The sequence below is a fragment of the Lagenorhynchus albirostris genome, chromosome 10 (genome assembly GCF_949774975.1).
Source record: "Lagenorhynchus albirostris chromosome 10, mLagAlb1.1, whole genome shotgun sequence".
Lineage (NCBI taxonomy): Eukaryota > Metazoa > Chordata > Mammalia > Artiodactyla > Delphinidae > Lagenorhynchus > Lagenorhynchus albirostris.
Genome location: NC_083104.1, coordinates 1,958,057 through 1,970,717, shown reverse-complemented (window position 1 = coordinate 1,970,717; position 12,661 = coordinate 1,958,057). Strand labels below are relative to the sequence as shown.

The following is a 12,661-nucleotide window of genomic DNA, read 5'->3' as shown; positions in this document are numbered from 1 at the left end:
CTCCCAGGCTGTGCGTGGTGGTCCATGGGTCCCCAGCAGCTCGTGGTTGCTCCTCTAAAGGGACAATGCTCTCTCCATGCAGGGTCCCCCCCCAATACTGTGATTAAAAATGCAAAAGACAAAAGCCAGGGGCAGGTATGCAGGGCTGGAGAGGAGAAGGCCTTTCTGCCTCAGAGTTCTGCAGGCCCAGAAAAAGCAACGGCAGTGATTAGCTAACAGGGTCTCTCCTGAGCCCGAGTCTGGAAGAGGGAAAAAAGACAGGGCGAAGACAGATGGTCTTTGTTCTTGTTACATTTTATTGGCATCACGTTCATCTCTTTACAGAAGAACTTGGCCCACACCCTAGAATGCAGGCCTCTGGAGAGAGGGAGGTGCTCTGAGAAGCAAGCTACAATGCGGGGCAGGTCCTGGGGCACAGCTGCCTGGCTCCACACCCAGGACACAGGGAAGGCATGGCGGGTTGTACTGGGAAGAAGGAGAGAAGGTCTGCTCACCTAAGGATGCCACAGCCCCGAAAGGAGCACCTTCCAGAACAAAGGTAAAGTCCCTAGGACAGGTCTGGTAGGATTTTCCTTTTCCTTTCTCTCTTGTACGTGGATGCTGATCTAATAAGGGAGTTTCAAAGTGTGGAGCAGAGAAAAAAAAGAAAAATGAGAGTTTTATATTTCTGAAACAGCCGTTTCTCCATTGCACACACCATGGTATTATGCAAATCAACCTCTTGGAAAAATTTAGATACAGAAGGGAACTAGACAGTTTTCCCTCTGGAGAGATGAAAAGCTTTTTGGCTCCTAAGTCTTTGATTAAAAGGCGTACATGATTCTCGTGTCTACTGTACAGAATACTGCCTCCAGCTGGATTTCTGAAATCTGAGTGGCTAAACACTCTGCGATCCAGACAGGCTTCACCCTCCATCTCTACGCCTGCATCTCAGGACTTAAACACGTAATCCAAGAATTTCTTACACTAATTTATACATTTTTAATTGGTTGCATATATTAACATGTACTATAAGATTCTTTTCTAAGAAGCATTACATAATAAATGGATACTGTAAAAAGATCTGATTAGTTAAAAGTAACAAGCATTAACAGATACATACAAAACTCAGCCTGATCAGACTGGGTGTGAGCCTGTAATGAAGCGCAGGGCACCCGCCTTCCCAAGTGGTAGCCTTCACGGGGGTGGGGGGGTAAAAAGACCACAAGACAAGTTAAAAAAACCAGAACTAATTAGACACAGGTTGACTGTAAACAGTTCTCTCTCTCCAGTGGACAAAAAGAAGTCGTCTCCGAGGCCGACTCCAAACCGGAACGATTTCTACAGCCGGCCCGTCCTGCTGCCATCTGAGGGCTGACGCAGGGACCCCGATGGAGCCGGCACAGGCCTGGGCTGTGGAGTGAGTCTGTGTCGGGTGTGTGTGTGCAGGGGAGACTGTGTCTGGGGGTTCTTTTGGCAGCTGGATGTGAGAGATGACTGACTGTGGAGAGGAGAGGGGCTCGTGGTGGAAGGCCTACTTGTGTTCTTGGTGCGCGAAGGGCTCTGTGCTCTGCTCGCTCTGCCGCTTCAGCAGCTACAGCTTTCTGCCGAGGCCTTGGCCCGGTCATTCTTGTCCAGTTTGATGGGCTCGGGGAATTCATTGTACAGCTCCACCTCCGTTTCCTGGGCAGGGAGAGAGAGACAGGCTGGTTAGTCCAGGCTCGGGGAGACTCCCGAGCTCAGCCCGGGCAGATGGGGGCATGGGCACGGAGCAGGCCCAGCAGTGCAGTGAGGGCCCTGGCAGAAGGTGCTCGAAGCCAAGTGAGCGGAAGATGGGGCAAGGTGACACTGAGTAGGCAGGCAGGACAGGCCGACGCGCCCTCCGTGTGACGTCAGCCTGGGGGCCGCCGCCTGCTCCGAGGCGTCTACCAACGTCTGACAAGAAGGTAGACGCTCCCGTGGCCTGGATTTGGCCGCTCTGAGCCAGCATGTCCTCAAGGTTCCTGGGCGCTCTTCCTGGGCGCTCCTCCGGCCCCCTACCTGCTCTCATCTTTCTGGACTCAGGGTCTAGCTTCCTTTTTGTATCTCCAGATCTGCACACGCAGAGCCCAGCCGAGGACGGATCCCTTTGTCTGGTGGGGATACAGACTGGGGTCAGTTCAGCGGGCCTTGCGCTGATGAGCATGTCTCCAGGGAGGAGCAGCCTTCTACTTCCTGATGTAGAGAAGTAATTTGAGCACCTGTGCAGCAGGAACTGTTCAAGGATTCGGGAAAGCAGGGACTGGTTCTATCCATCAGAAGTTCTCTAGGAAAAATCATTCCATTCACAATTGCTATAAAAGTAACAACCTCTAGGACTACATATTTTTAAAAAAGCTCTGCTGAACACAGCAGTGTGCGTGTGCCGTGTTGTTGGGTATATTCAAAAGTTGCCAGCCGCCACCACGCCGTGATTCCGGACACTTCTGTCATCCCCAAAGGAAAGTGTGCGCCATGGGCGGCCACCCCGGACCCTATCTGATGCCCTCAGCCCTTCCCACACACTTAGCTATTCCTGTCGCAACAGAGTCCTCACCGGAGATCGGATCTGCTGGCACCCTGATGATGGGCTTCTGCCTCCAGAGCTGAGACAAAATAGAAGTCTATTGCTTTAGCCACCCAGTCTGTGGTATTTGTTAAGGCACCCAGAGAGACTAATACAACGGCTGTAATGCGATTCCAATCAGAAGCTCAATAAGGTCTTATTTGGAGGGAGGGTGAAGAAAGAAAAAATGAATAAAATGAACCAAAAAGATAAAATTAGTGAGGGGAGGCCTGCCTGATCAGGGGTCAGACGCAGAGGCAGTGAAATCAAGATGGTCCAGGCAAGGAGCAGGCAGACGGCCAGGACAGACCCCAACGTATGTGAATACTGCATACTCAACTAAAAAATTCTCTACGGCCAAAGGAATTGAAAAAATCCACTGCAGTAACAGGTGAAGTGAGGTTCAATTCAAAAGCGCTCCTGAGCACTGCGGGGTCCCGCGGGAGGGCTGCCTACGGGCTCTGCCGTGGAGAGTGTCAGCGGAGCTCCAGGGGGAGGCCCACAGCGCGCTGGCAGGAACTGAAGGATTACTACTGTCCCTGGGAAGCCAGGTGGCGCTTGCCCGCAAAAATACACACACCTTGCAGTCTAACAATCTCACTCCCAAGATGCCAGCTCGCCACTGTAATGAGGCTCTAGGGACAGCAATATTCAGAGAGGAAAACTCCAACAGTGATGCCAGCCAACAAGGAACTGGTGAAAAACGACTCCTGTACAGCCTGCGGGCCAGGGCCCTGACTGCTGAGAAGCACGCCTTCTGTAAACCTGCTCCCAGGAGCTGCAGAGCCACGCTGCCCTCTGCGGCTGCCACGGGCCCCTGCCTCCGACCGCACCCCTCACCTGCCCGCTACAGACGACTGGCAATGCTGGGACCTGCCTCAATGCACTGGCCCCAGCAGAGCTGCTGAGTCACAGAGTCTTCACCTGGCCCTTGCCAACAAGAAGCCACTGTTATTTCGGGGGAACAACTGAATAAATAAAGAAAGAAAAAATGTAGGAAAACTTTATCCAAGGAACACAATTCCTAGAGCCCGCAGTCTCTTACAGCTCAGATATGATTAAAAAAACCAGACAGGACTTCCCTGGGGGTGCAGTGGTTGGGAATCCACCTGCCAATGCAGCAGACACGGGTTCGAGCCTAGTCCGGGAAGATCCCACACACCGCGGTGCAGCTAAGTCCGTGTGCCACAACTACTGAGCCTGCACTCTAGAGCCCACACTCCGCAACAGAAGCTACTGCAGTGAGGAGCTCACGCACCAGGGCAAAGAGTGGCCCCCACTTGCTGCAATTAGGGCCCGAGCGCAGCAGCAGAGACCCAACACAACCATACATACATACATACATAAATAATTATACATTTAATTTGTTTAAAAAAACTGGATCCAATGATGGGTTTCAAATTCCCGTTTATCCCCTCCTCAAACAGAAGGACCAGTCTGACCAGGGCCATCGAGTGGCCTGGCCACCTGACAGCTGCAGAAGGAAAGAACAATGCAGCTGGTCAGACCAGGGAGACCTCGGCTGAGGTCTTTGCTGCCCCGCACGGTTGAGGTTATTCACAAGTGAGCGGAATTTCTGGAAGCCTTAGCAGACTGGGCCATTACCTTCCTGGATAAACACAGGGGTTTCTGGCTACATGGAAAAGAGTCAGCGAGGAAAGAAGGTTAAGGACAAGGCAGCCAGGCCGGGGCTGGCTCAGCGGCCCATCACCAGAGGTAGCCAGACCACCGCTGGACACCCACCTGCTTCAGCGCGTTCCGAGCAATCGTCTGGAAGGCCTGCTCCACGTTGATGGCCTCCTTGGCACTGGTCTCGAAGTAGGGAATGTTGTTTTTGCTGTAGCACCAGGCCTGTGCCCGCTTTGTGGCCACCTGGAAGAAGAGGCAGGGCATGTGTGTGCAGGGAACAGCGGGAATCCCACCAGGGAAGGACTGTCCCCCCCGCCGCCCCGGTCACCCCTACACACAGTAGAGCCAGGAGCCAAAGCACCCCGCCTACCACCCACACCTTCGGACCCTCAGCCGCACTAAGATTAGAAGCAGCTTCTGAAGGGAGTAAGACGCCAGCCCAGGAAGAAGTAACCGTCCCTCCTGGGACCTCAGAGGCAGCCCTCAGCACAGGACAGGCCTGGCAGCTTGGTCTTCAGCTCTGCAGCCCCTACTGTGACTGCTCACGGCACCTCACCTGACCACACACCTAGGCACCAGAGCCCCGAGGCCCTCACCCTGCCTCACATGTCCTGACCTCTCCCCACCCTAGCCCATTTTCAGGCATGAGAAGGACCAGGCCACTCAGGAAAGGGAGAAAAAGAGATGAGTGGTCAGAAATACACCTAGCTACACTTAAGAGCCTACGTTCCCCAGACAAGTGCTATTTGAAAGGAACCTAGAGCAATTTTGCTCAAAGCCCAAAGCGTCTCCTGTACACACGAGGATCAAGGGAGGCCCCTGAGGCGCTGAGAGAGCACTTGAGAAGGTCACACTCGAATCCCCTCCTTCCCAGCACAGAAAGGGAACGGGAATGAGGCTCAGAGGCAAAGGTAATAATGACCCAAAGTCACAGCTGCAGGGGCAGCATGGGGATGTGAACTGGCCTCCTGGGCCCTGGTCCCCAAAGGCAGCTGGCCAGGAGGTAGTGCACCCCCAGAGTTGGTCTGGCCTCAGCACAGAACCCTCCAAATTCACGCAGTACCCCAGAAGCAGGGGGCTCTCACAGGAGAGGAAAATGCTAGAAAGCTCCTCCTGGGCACCACAGCCCCAGACACACCGTCATCTGGCATCTGAGCGTCCTCGTCAGATGAACACAGCATCGAGACTCAGGAAGCATCCCTGATCTAAGAGTGCATGAGCCAGACGAAGTGCAAGTCTGCCTTTGCGTCCCAAAGACCAAATATCACCCGGCCTCAAGGGAAATCCCGTCACCGGGACCGAGAGAGCTGCCAGTGCAGGCAGCCCCACTCGGCGGGCTTCCTGCTTTGTTGCCGTAATTCCCAAGGGAATACCAACCTCTGCAGAGTTTCGCTGCCCGTCTGTCCACGGGGAGGCCAGGATGGTAGGTCTTTACAGGTTAGGGAGCAAGGCCCCATTCCAAGGGCTGGGCAGGTGGCTAGTTAGTTGTCTCCCACATCCACCCCCGCATGGGGCACACACAGCCAGAGACATGGGGTGTAGATCCCTGCGGCATATAGTTTCTTACCAGTCAAATCTAAAAACAGCACCTGTCATCCAAAACTTAGCTGCCCCTTTACAAGAAGGCCCTTCCTGTGACTCAGTAGCCCTTACCCAAGCGAGGGCAGGTTCTCAGGTTCTCAAGCCCCATAGTGATGACCCCCGGCATCGTTGGCACTTACTTGTCTGTTTTCGAGGTCAATCTTGTTTCCCAGAACAACGAAGGGGAAGTTCTCAGGATCCCGGGGACTGGCCTGGATGAGGAATTCGTCTCTCCAGCTGTCGAGGGTTTTGAACGTGTTGGGGGCAGTCACGTCAAACACCAGGACGCAGCAGTCTGCGCCTCTGTAGAAGGCCACACCCAGAGACTGGAACCTCTCCTGTCCGGCCGTGTCCCAGATCTGCGAGAGACAAAACGGTCGTTCCTTGGGGCGGAGGGCCAGGAGTGGGGTGTGTGGAGGACGCCAGGGGCCCCCCCAGAGACAATCACTTCAGGACTCATCAGGAACAGAATTCAGCACCCGAGTGTCCAGAGCACACCGACAGACAGCAGTGTAAGTGGACGTGTCCCATGCATCTGGAGGACGCTAGAGAAACGTTAATCTTGATCGAGGTGGTGGCCACGTGGGTAGATATTTATGGAAAACCTGAATGTAAACATAAGATTTCTGTACCCTGGGGACTTTCTGGGGGTGATGGAAATCTAGGGAGGTGATTATTCATCGAACTGTACATTTATTTTTACTTTTGGCCGTGCCGTGTGGCTTGCGGGATCTCAGTTCCTCAACCAGGGACTGAACCCAGGCCACGGCAGTGTGAAAGCACTGAGTCCTAACCACAGCACCACCAGGGAACTCCCAAACTGTACATTTAAATGTATGCATTTTACTGTATATATAAAGTTGACCTAAAAAAACCCCAGTATGTCTTAGTTATATTATACCTTAATTAAGAGACAAAGGAAACAAAAGTACCAGAAAAGGGGGAGGGGTGGGAAGGAGACAGGGGGAGAGGAATAAAGGGACAAGCAATGTGAGAATACACCAAGGAAGACAGATCGAAGTCGCTTCTCATCAATGGACCACCAGGCGCTCAGCTCAAAGAACTTCCCACCATTCACTGCCACACCAGGTCCAAGAGCAAGGATGCAGTTCCTCAACGCCCCAGATCCCAACAGGGCCCCCGGTTTGCCTGGAGAGGACTAGTGTTCCCCAGAATGGCCGCACACCCGCGGCGAGCCACGGTGCCGGGGTCCAAAGCGGTTCGCAGTTACTTCCAGCTGACAGGAGTCTTCACCTCTTGGCTCCACTGTCTGCAGGAAACCACTTAGCTTCAGAGCAACATGAGAATCTGGAAAATCCTCATAACCCCCAAAAATTTCAACCTTATGTCCAAACCACCAGCCAGTGAGCCGAAGGCCTGTGACTTAGACCAACACGGAGTGTGGACTGAGCCACGACAGTTTCATCTCCAGAAGCGGCTTCTGCAGAAGCAGGGCTGAGCTCCTCCCCAAAGCTCCTCCCAGGCAGCCCACAGCACTCGGGGACACACCAACTCCAGCGCGGCCACAGACAGCTTCCAGTTCAGGTAGGAAGAGCCTCACTGCACAGGAAGCGCACAGGATGCTTGCGCAGTGAGTAAATACACAGAAGGATGACGCAGCAGAACAGGGCAGTATCATGGGATTTGCATTTCTTTAATACTACCCAACTCATGATGTTCTAAACCCCACAGAACCGCCGAGAATGTTCTCCAAAAGGAGCCCTGAAACGTAACATGCAAATGCTGAAGGCTGGTTTTCCCTTGGGGACGGGCTCAAACAACATCATGGCAGACAGGAGCAGGGCCAGGACTTAAATATTGTCTGGAAATATCTAAAGCTGGAAACGGCAGCATTAGAACCCCTTAAAGAAGTTCCCATAAAGCAGTGCAACTACACAGGCTAAACTCTGGCTCACAGACAGGCCAAGGACAGTGCATGCGGAAGGGGGCTGTTGTGGTCGCCCATCAGTGCGGGGCAAAGAGTGCCCACCCCAGCCCAGAGGTTACCCTCCAAGGAAGGCAGCTCTGCAGGGCCCACGCAGCCCTCTCTTCCGACGTATGGGGCCCTCCACAACCAGCACACAGACTCCGGGTCACAGCTCTGGCCACAAGGGGCCCGACCACGGCAGCCTACCCCTGCCCACCCCCCACCCCCCGGGAACCTCGAGCCCACGCGTGCTCCAAGCACTCTGGGAAGAACCTTCCTGAAAAGGACACGTCCTAGTGGCCACGGGGGTTCAGCGTGCCTGCAGGCGTGGAGTCAGGAGGCTGTGGTAATGTCCACGCGGGGCCTAGCAGTGCTCACACTACGTGGAAGGAAGCAGCCACTGGGAACCAGAAGAAGTGATGGTAAGGCTGAAGGGCAATGAAAGAAACAAAGCCGAAGACTGTGGCTGCTCTCAGTGGGCAGGGAAGGGCACCACCCCGCCCCACGTGAGCAGCAGAGCACACGTGCGGACAAACGGTCTCTGTGGACAGCGCGGCAGCAGCCGGACCCTGTGAGGGTCACCTCTGTGCTCTCCTGCTGTCCGACGTCCTACCCTGAATGCGTGTCCCTGAGTGGAGAAAAGAGCCTTTTCCCATAAAAGAAGACCAAGGTGGAGGGAGAATCGAGAACTCTGTCACAGCAGGTAAAAACTGACAACTACTTCTATAAAGAGAAACACAGGGAAAAAAAAATTATAAACAAATATAGGCTTGGACAACAACAACAAAATTCCCATTAGAGAAATAACATTATCACTATGTAAATATCTGGATAAGTAAAGCAAAAGCCAAAAAATGCCCCGAAACTCTTGGTGTCCTCCCACCCAGAGGTCTTCACGAGCACACATCTTTCTCTAGGTGCCCGCGTTGCAGGGTCACTCACGCAGCTGGAATCTCAGTGCACAGGCCACTCCTCTCCGCCCCACAAAACACACAGCACCCTCCCCGGCGAGAGCGCACATCCTTACTCTACCCAACACTCAGCAAACCACTTCACTCATTTTAAAAAAATATTGCTTAAAAAAATATATTGCTGCCAATTTCCCATAATTATAAGTAACTCAGTAATGAGCTTTAACACAGAGAGTCTTTCCTGTGTTTCAGATTGCTTCTTTAGGACAGGATCCCAAGAGCAGAATTACACAGGAACTTTATGACTCTTGGTGGAACCAAATGGGTATTTGGAACTCAGATACTGAGAAGGCAAAGTAAGGAATTAAAAAGAAAAGTTGAAAAACTGGGGGTTATTCTCAGCAAGTTTCCAAAATTAATTTAACTTAACACTTACAAAAGTACAGTCTTGTGGCTATGATCTTTCAAAATTTGTAATACTTTAACTGAAATACTTTATTTTCTACCTTCAAAATACACCCAATATATCTATCTACCCAGAACTCCAAGGTGACAACTATTAACACTGCTGTTTCTACATCAGTTCTTCAGGAAGAGAGTCAGCCCTTCCTCACAGCCTTCCTTCCATTCCCTTCCCCCCTTAGAAGTAAGCGGCCTGAGACCTGTGTCACACAGACAGTGTCCGTAACGTAATTCCATATATCATGTACAAGATCCTCTGCATCTTTTGTTTTTTCCTCCAGATGTTAACAGCTGTACAGTATCCCGGTGCCTTAAAACACCACCACTGACTCCCTGGTCCTCTACATTATCCGTAGCTTTTCGTGACTGCACAGAGGCTGCAGTGAGCATTCTTCCTCACTTGTCGTCGGGCCCACAGTTTCCTAGGCTCTGAACCCAGATGCAGACTGGCTGCTTGTCAGGGATGTGTGTGTGTGACGTTGGAGAGCCAACAAAAGTCTCCATTTGAAAGGCTGCACGGATATGTTCCCACCATCGGTTTGAGAATATTCTATCTACTTGTAGCCAAAACTCGATTTTGTCAGCCTTTTAAATTTGCAATTCCCTGACGTCAGGCCACAGGACGTGGTTTCTCCTGAGAGTTGCCTGTTACCCACTAGGTCATTCTGCCGAATGGATACTATTAGGCATTATTAACAGTTTCTCCCAGTCTGTAGTTTGTTACTTAGAATCTTGTTATTCAGATGTTTACTGTGGTCTACTATCAATCTTTAACCTTTTATGATTTGTGCTTTCTCTATTTTAAATGCCTAAAGTTAAGAAAACCCAAAAGAACCTGTATTTTCATTTTACACGTTTTCATTTCGTGCTTTTTCCATTCAGGTCTTGAACACTCTGGCTACTCCTCAGCAAATGGAAAGCCGCCGGCCCAGAGGCCTGTTTACAGTACGACTTGTCCTCTGACTTGTCCTTTCCCCATTCTGCAAAGCCTCCTCTGCCTACCCAGTGTCAGCTAGGTGTGCCTGTTTCTGTGCCCTCCGTCCCCTTGATCTGTGGATCTCTGTGACAATGTCATACTGTTTACATTACTACGGCTTCATAAGTTACCTTTAGGTTTTTCACGCACACTTGACTCCATCTAATGTTTAATACCGATTGATTTCTAGCTTCTTCCTGAACAACGTAAGAAATTTTAAAAATGCACACGGTCACTCATCTTTCCCCACACATTAAATTACACAGTTCCAATCCCGGTTTCCTTGTACTGGTTTGAAGCTACATACTCTTACTATTAGGGTCATAATTCTAAAAACAGATGCATGCATACAATTAAGTTTATCTTATCTCAGACCTTTCCACTTCCGCCTGAAGTGCGTCTCTGAGGATTTCTGCCCGAGCCTAAGGAGGCGCTCGCTTTCCTTCTTGGAGGCGGGCATTTCCGGGACTCACATGCCACAGCCTGCCAGTCCCACTGGCAGCCTCACTGCTCCTCCGGGTCGTTCTGCTTCCTCTGGCTGCCTTCAAGCTTGTCTTAGAGGAATTCTTCCATGTGGTTCCTCTAGACTTCGGTGTTCCTCCTGAATCTGTGGATCTGGTGCCACAGCAGGTCCGAGAAATCCTCAGCAAGTAACTTTCACCTATTCGCTCGGCTGAGACTAATTAAAATTAAGTGCGAGCGACCTACTCACTGAATCCTGTTTTTACCTCTTTTCCCCATTTCCCACCATTTTTCTTCCTTTCAGCCCTCTTGTGGTGTATCCTATCTGTTGCTAAAAACACTCTCTATATTTCCAAACTGTGGTTATTGCATTTCATTTTTAGAAGTTCTACTGACCTACACCACCTGCTTAGTTTCTTCTCCACAGATACACAAGATTGCCTGGTTTCTTTAAATACAAAGACCACTCTGAATGGCCAGGGGGGTTTCCACTGGTTCTTGCCTTGCTGTCTTAATCTGAATTATCTATTTTTGCAAGTGCTGAAGGCCCGTGAAAAACGGGAGGATTCCTCAAGATCCAACATGATGACGCCTTTGTCCGGAGACGACGGTTTTCATTTAATTCTAGTCTTTTAAACTGGCTGCAGGAGCACAAGGGCCAGCCTTTTGTTTCAACCTGAGGACCATGTTCTTTCCTCCCACCCTTTCCAGACTCTGCTTTGGTGCCCTGGGTTCTCCAGATGGGGTCGACTCCGGGAAACTCCAAGATCTGAGCTCGTGGTACCTGTGGGGCTCTATCAGAATGGCCCCTGAGCCAGGAGGGACAGAGTCTGGCTTCTCATCAGCCCACCCGGCTGTCAGAACCACAGCGTGGCTCTCCATCTGCTTCTCCTGCTACGCGACACGGGAAATCTTCAGGTGGCGTTTGACCCGGCACCCTGAAGACATCCCATTTCCCTTCTGCTTTCTGTTGCAGCCGAGAACTTATCTAACTGCTGTTCCTTTATCTGTAAGCTGTCTTCTCCCTCCAGTTGCTTTTAGGATTCTGATTTTTGGCACTCCAGTTCCGAGTTTACTCTTGAGGTAATTTGCTCAGCTTAATCTTGAAGTTTACTGTTTTCTTCAGCTATGTTTAATCTGAGGTTTAACTGCTCAGTTGATTTCAGTGACTGTTTTTTCACTTCTTGAAGTTCTAAGCTTCCCATATCCTCGTTTTTTATAGTGCCCCTTTTCATTTATGGTTTCCATTCCAAGAAATCTCTAGTCACTGTGAGCATTTTCTGCAAGCCATTATTCCCCCTTGAGCTCATCCTCTGTCCCTATAGGGTGGTCTTATCTTTGTATTTGCCAGGAGTGACAGAGGGTTAATGTCAGATCCTCCAGACTAAACTCTCTGTGCCTGGCAGAGCAGAAACTGAGAATCCACACACGGGCACAGTGGGACTGGGAGTCTGCAACCAGGAAGCAAGTAGCAAAGCCCCAGCCTGCACCGCACATGCCAGCTTTGCCACTTGCGTGGGCTGAGGTTTTGGGTCCTGTTTTCCCATCTTTCCAAGGTCCTAATGAGTGTGTGTCTATGTGTGCAGGGGGGTTCTGGGCCCGCATCTTGTGCAGGTCACGCCTCTTGTCCTTGATGACAGACAGAACTCAAGTCCCCGTTATAAATTCACAGATCACCATGGCAGGAGCCCCTGAGCTTATGATGAGCTTTCAGTTCTCTCTTCTTTCCTGTTATCTGGTAATTTCCTTTTCTCTCAAGCTTGGCCTATTCAAACTTTAGTTTTATACACACACACACTTACTATTAAAGTATAACTGATGTACAGTATTATATTAGTTTCAGGTGTACGGACACTGTGATTTTTTTTTTTTATTTTTGTAAGTTACAAAAGGACCACCACGATGTCTAGCTACCATCTGTCATCACACAGAGTTATTACGATCCTGCCGACGATACATTACCTCCCCAGGACTTATTTATTGTATGACTGGATGTTTGTACCTCTTAATCCCCTTGACCTATTTCGCCCACCTCCAGCGGTACACTGAGCACCTCTGTGTGTATGCTTGCGGTATGGGGGAGCCACATTAGCCCCATCCTGGAGGTCTGAGTTCCCCTGGGAGCATGTGACAGCTTGAGGTCAACACAT

At 51.0% G+C, this 12,661-nt stretch overlaps 1 protein-coding gene across 5 annotated transcripts in view; it reads right to left on the bottom strand.

Annotated features, from left to right (window-relative positions):
- Positions 1 to 275: 275 nt before the first annotated feature.
- The window catches only part of RAB7A (RAB7A, member RAS oncogene family), a 59,160-nt gene continuing 46,774 nt past the window's right edge, over positions 276 to 12,661 (bottom strand). For 4 of the 5 annotated variants that reach the window (XM_060161011.1, XM_060161010.1, XM_060161012.1 and 1 more), the window contains 3 exons: positions 5,914 to 6,132; positions 4,307 to 4,435; positions 276 to 1,662 (listed from right to left, as the gene is read on the bottom strand). In XM_060161011.1, the coding sequence (XP_060016994.1) occupies positions 1,567 to 1,662; positions 4,307 to 4,435; positions 5,914 to 6,132 (444 nt within the window). In that variant the 3' untranslated portion in view covers positions 276 to 1,566. The remainder of the gene's footprint in view (positions 1,663 to 4,306; positions 4,436 to 5,913; positions 6,133 to 12,661) is intronic. The other variant, XM_060161013.1, reaches the window with a different exon arrangement.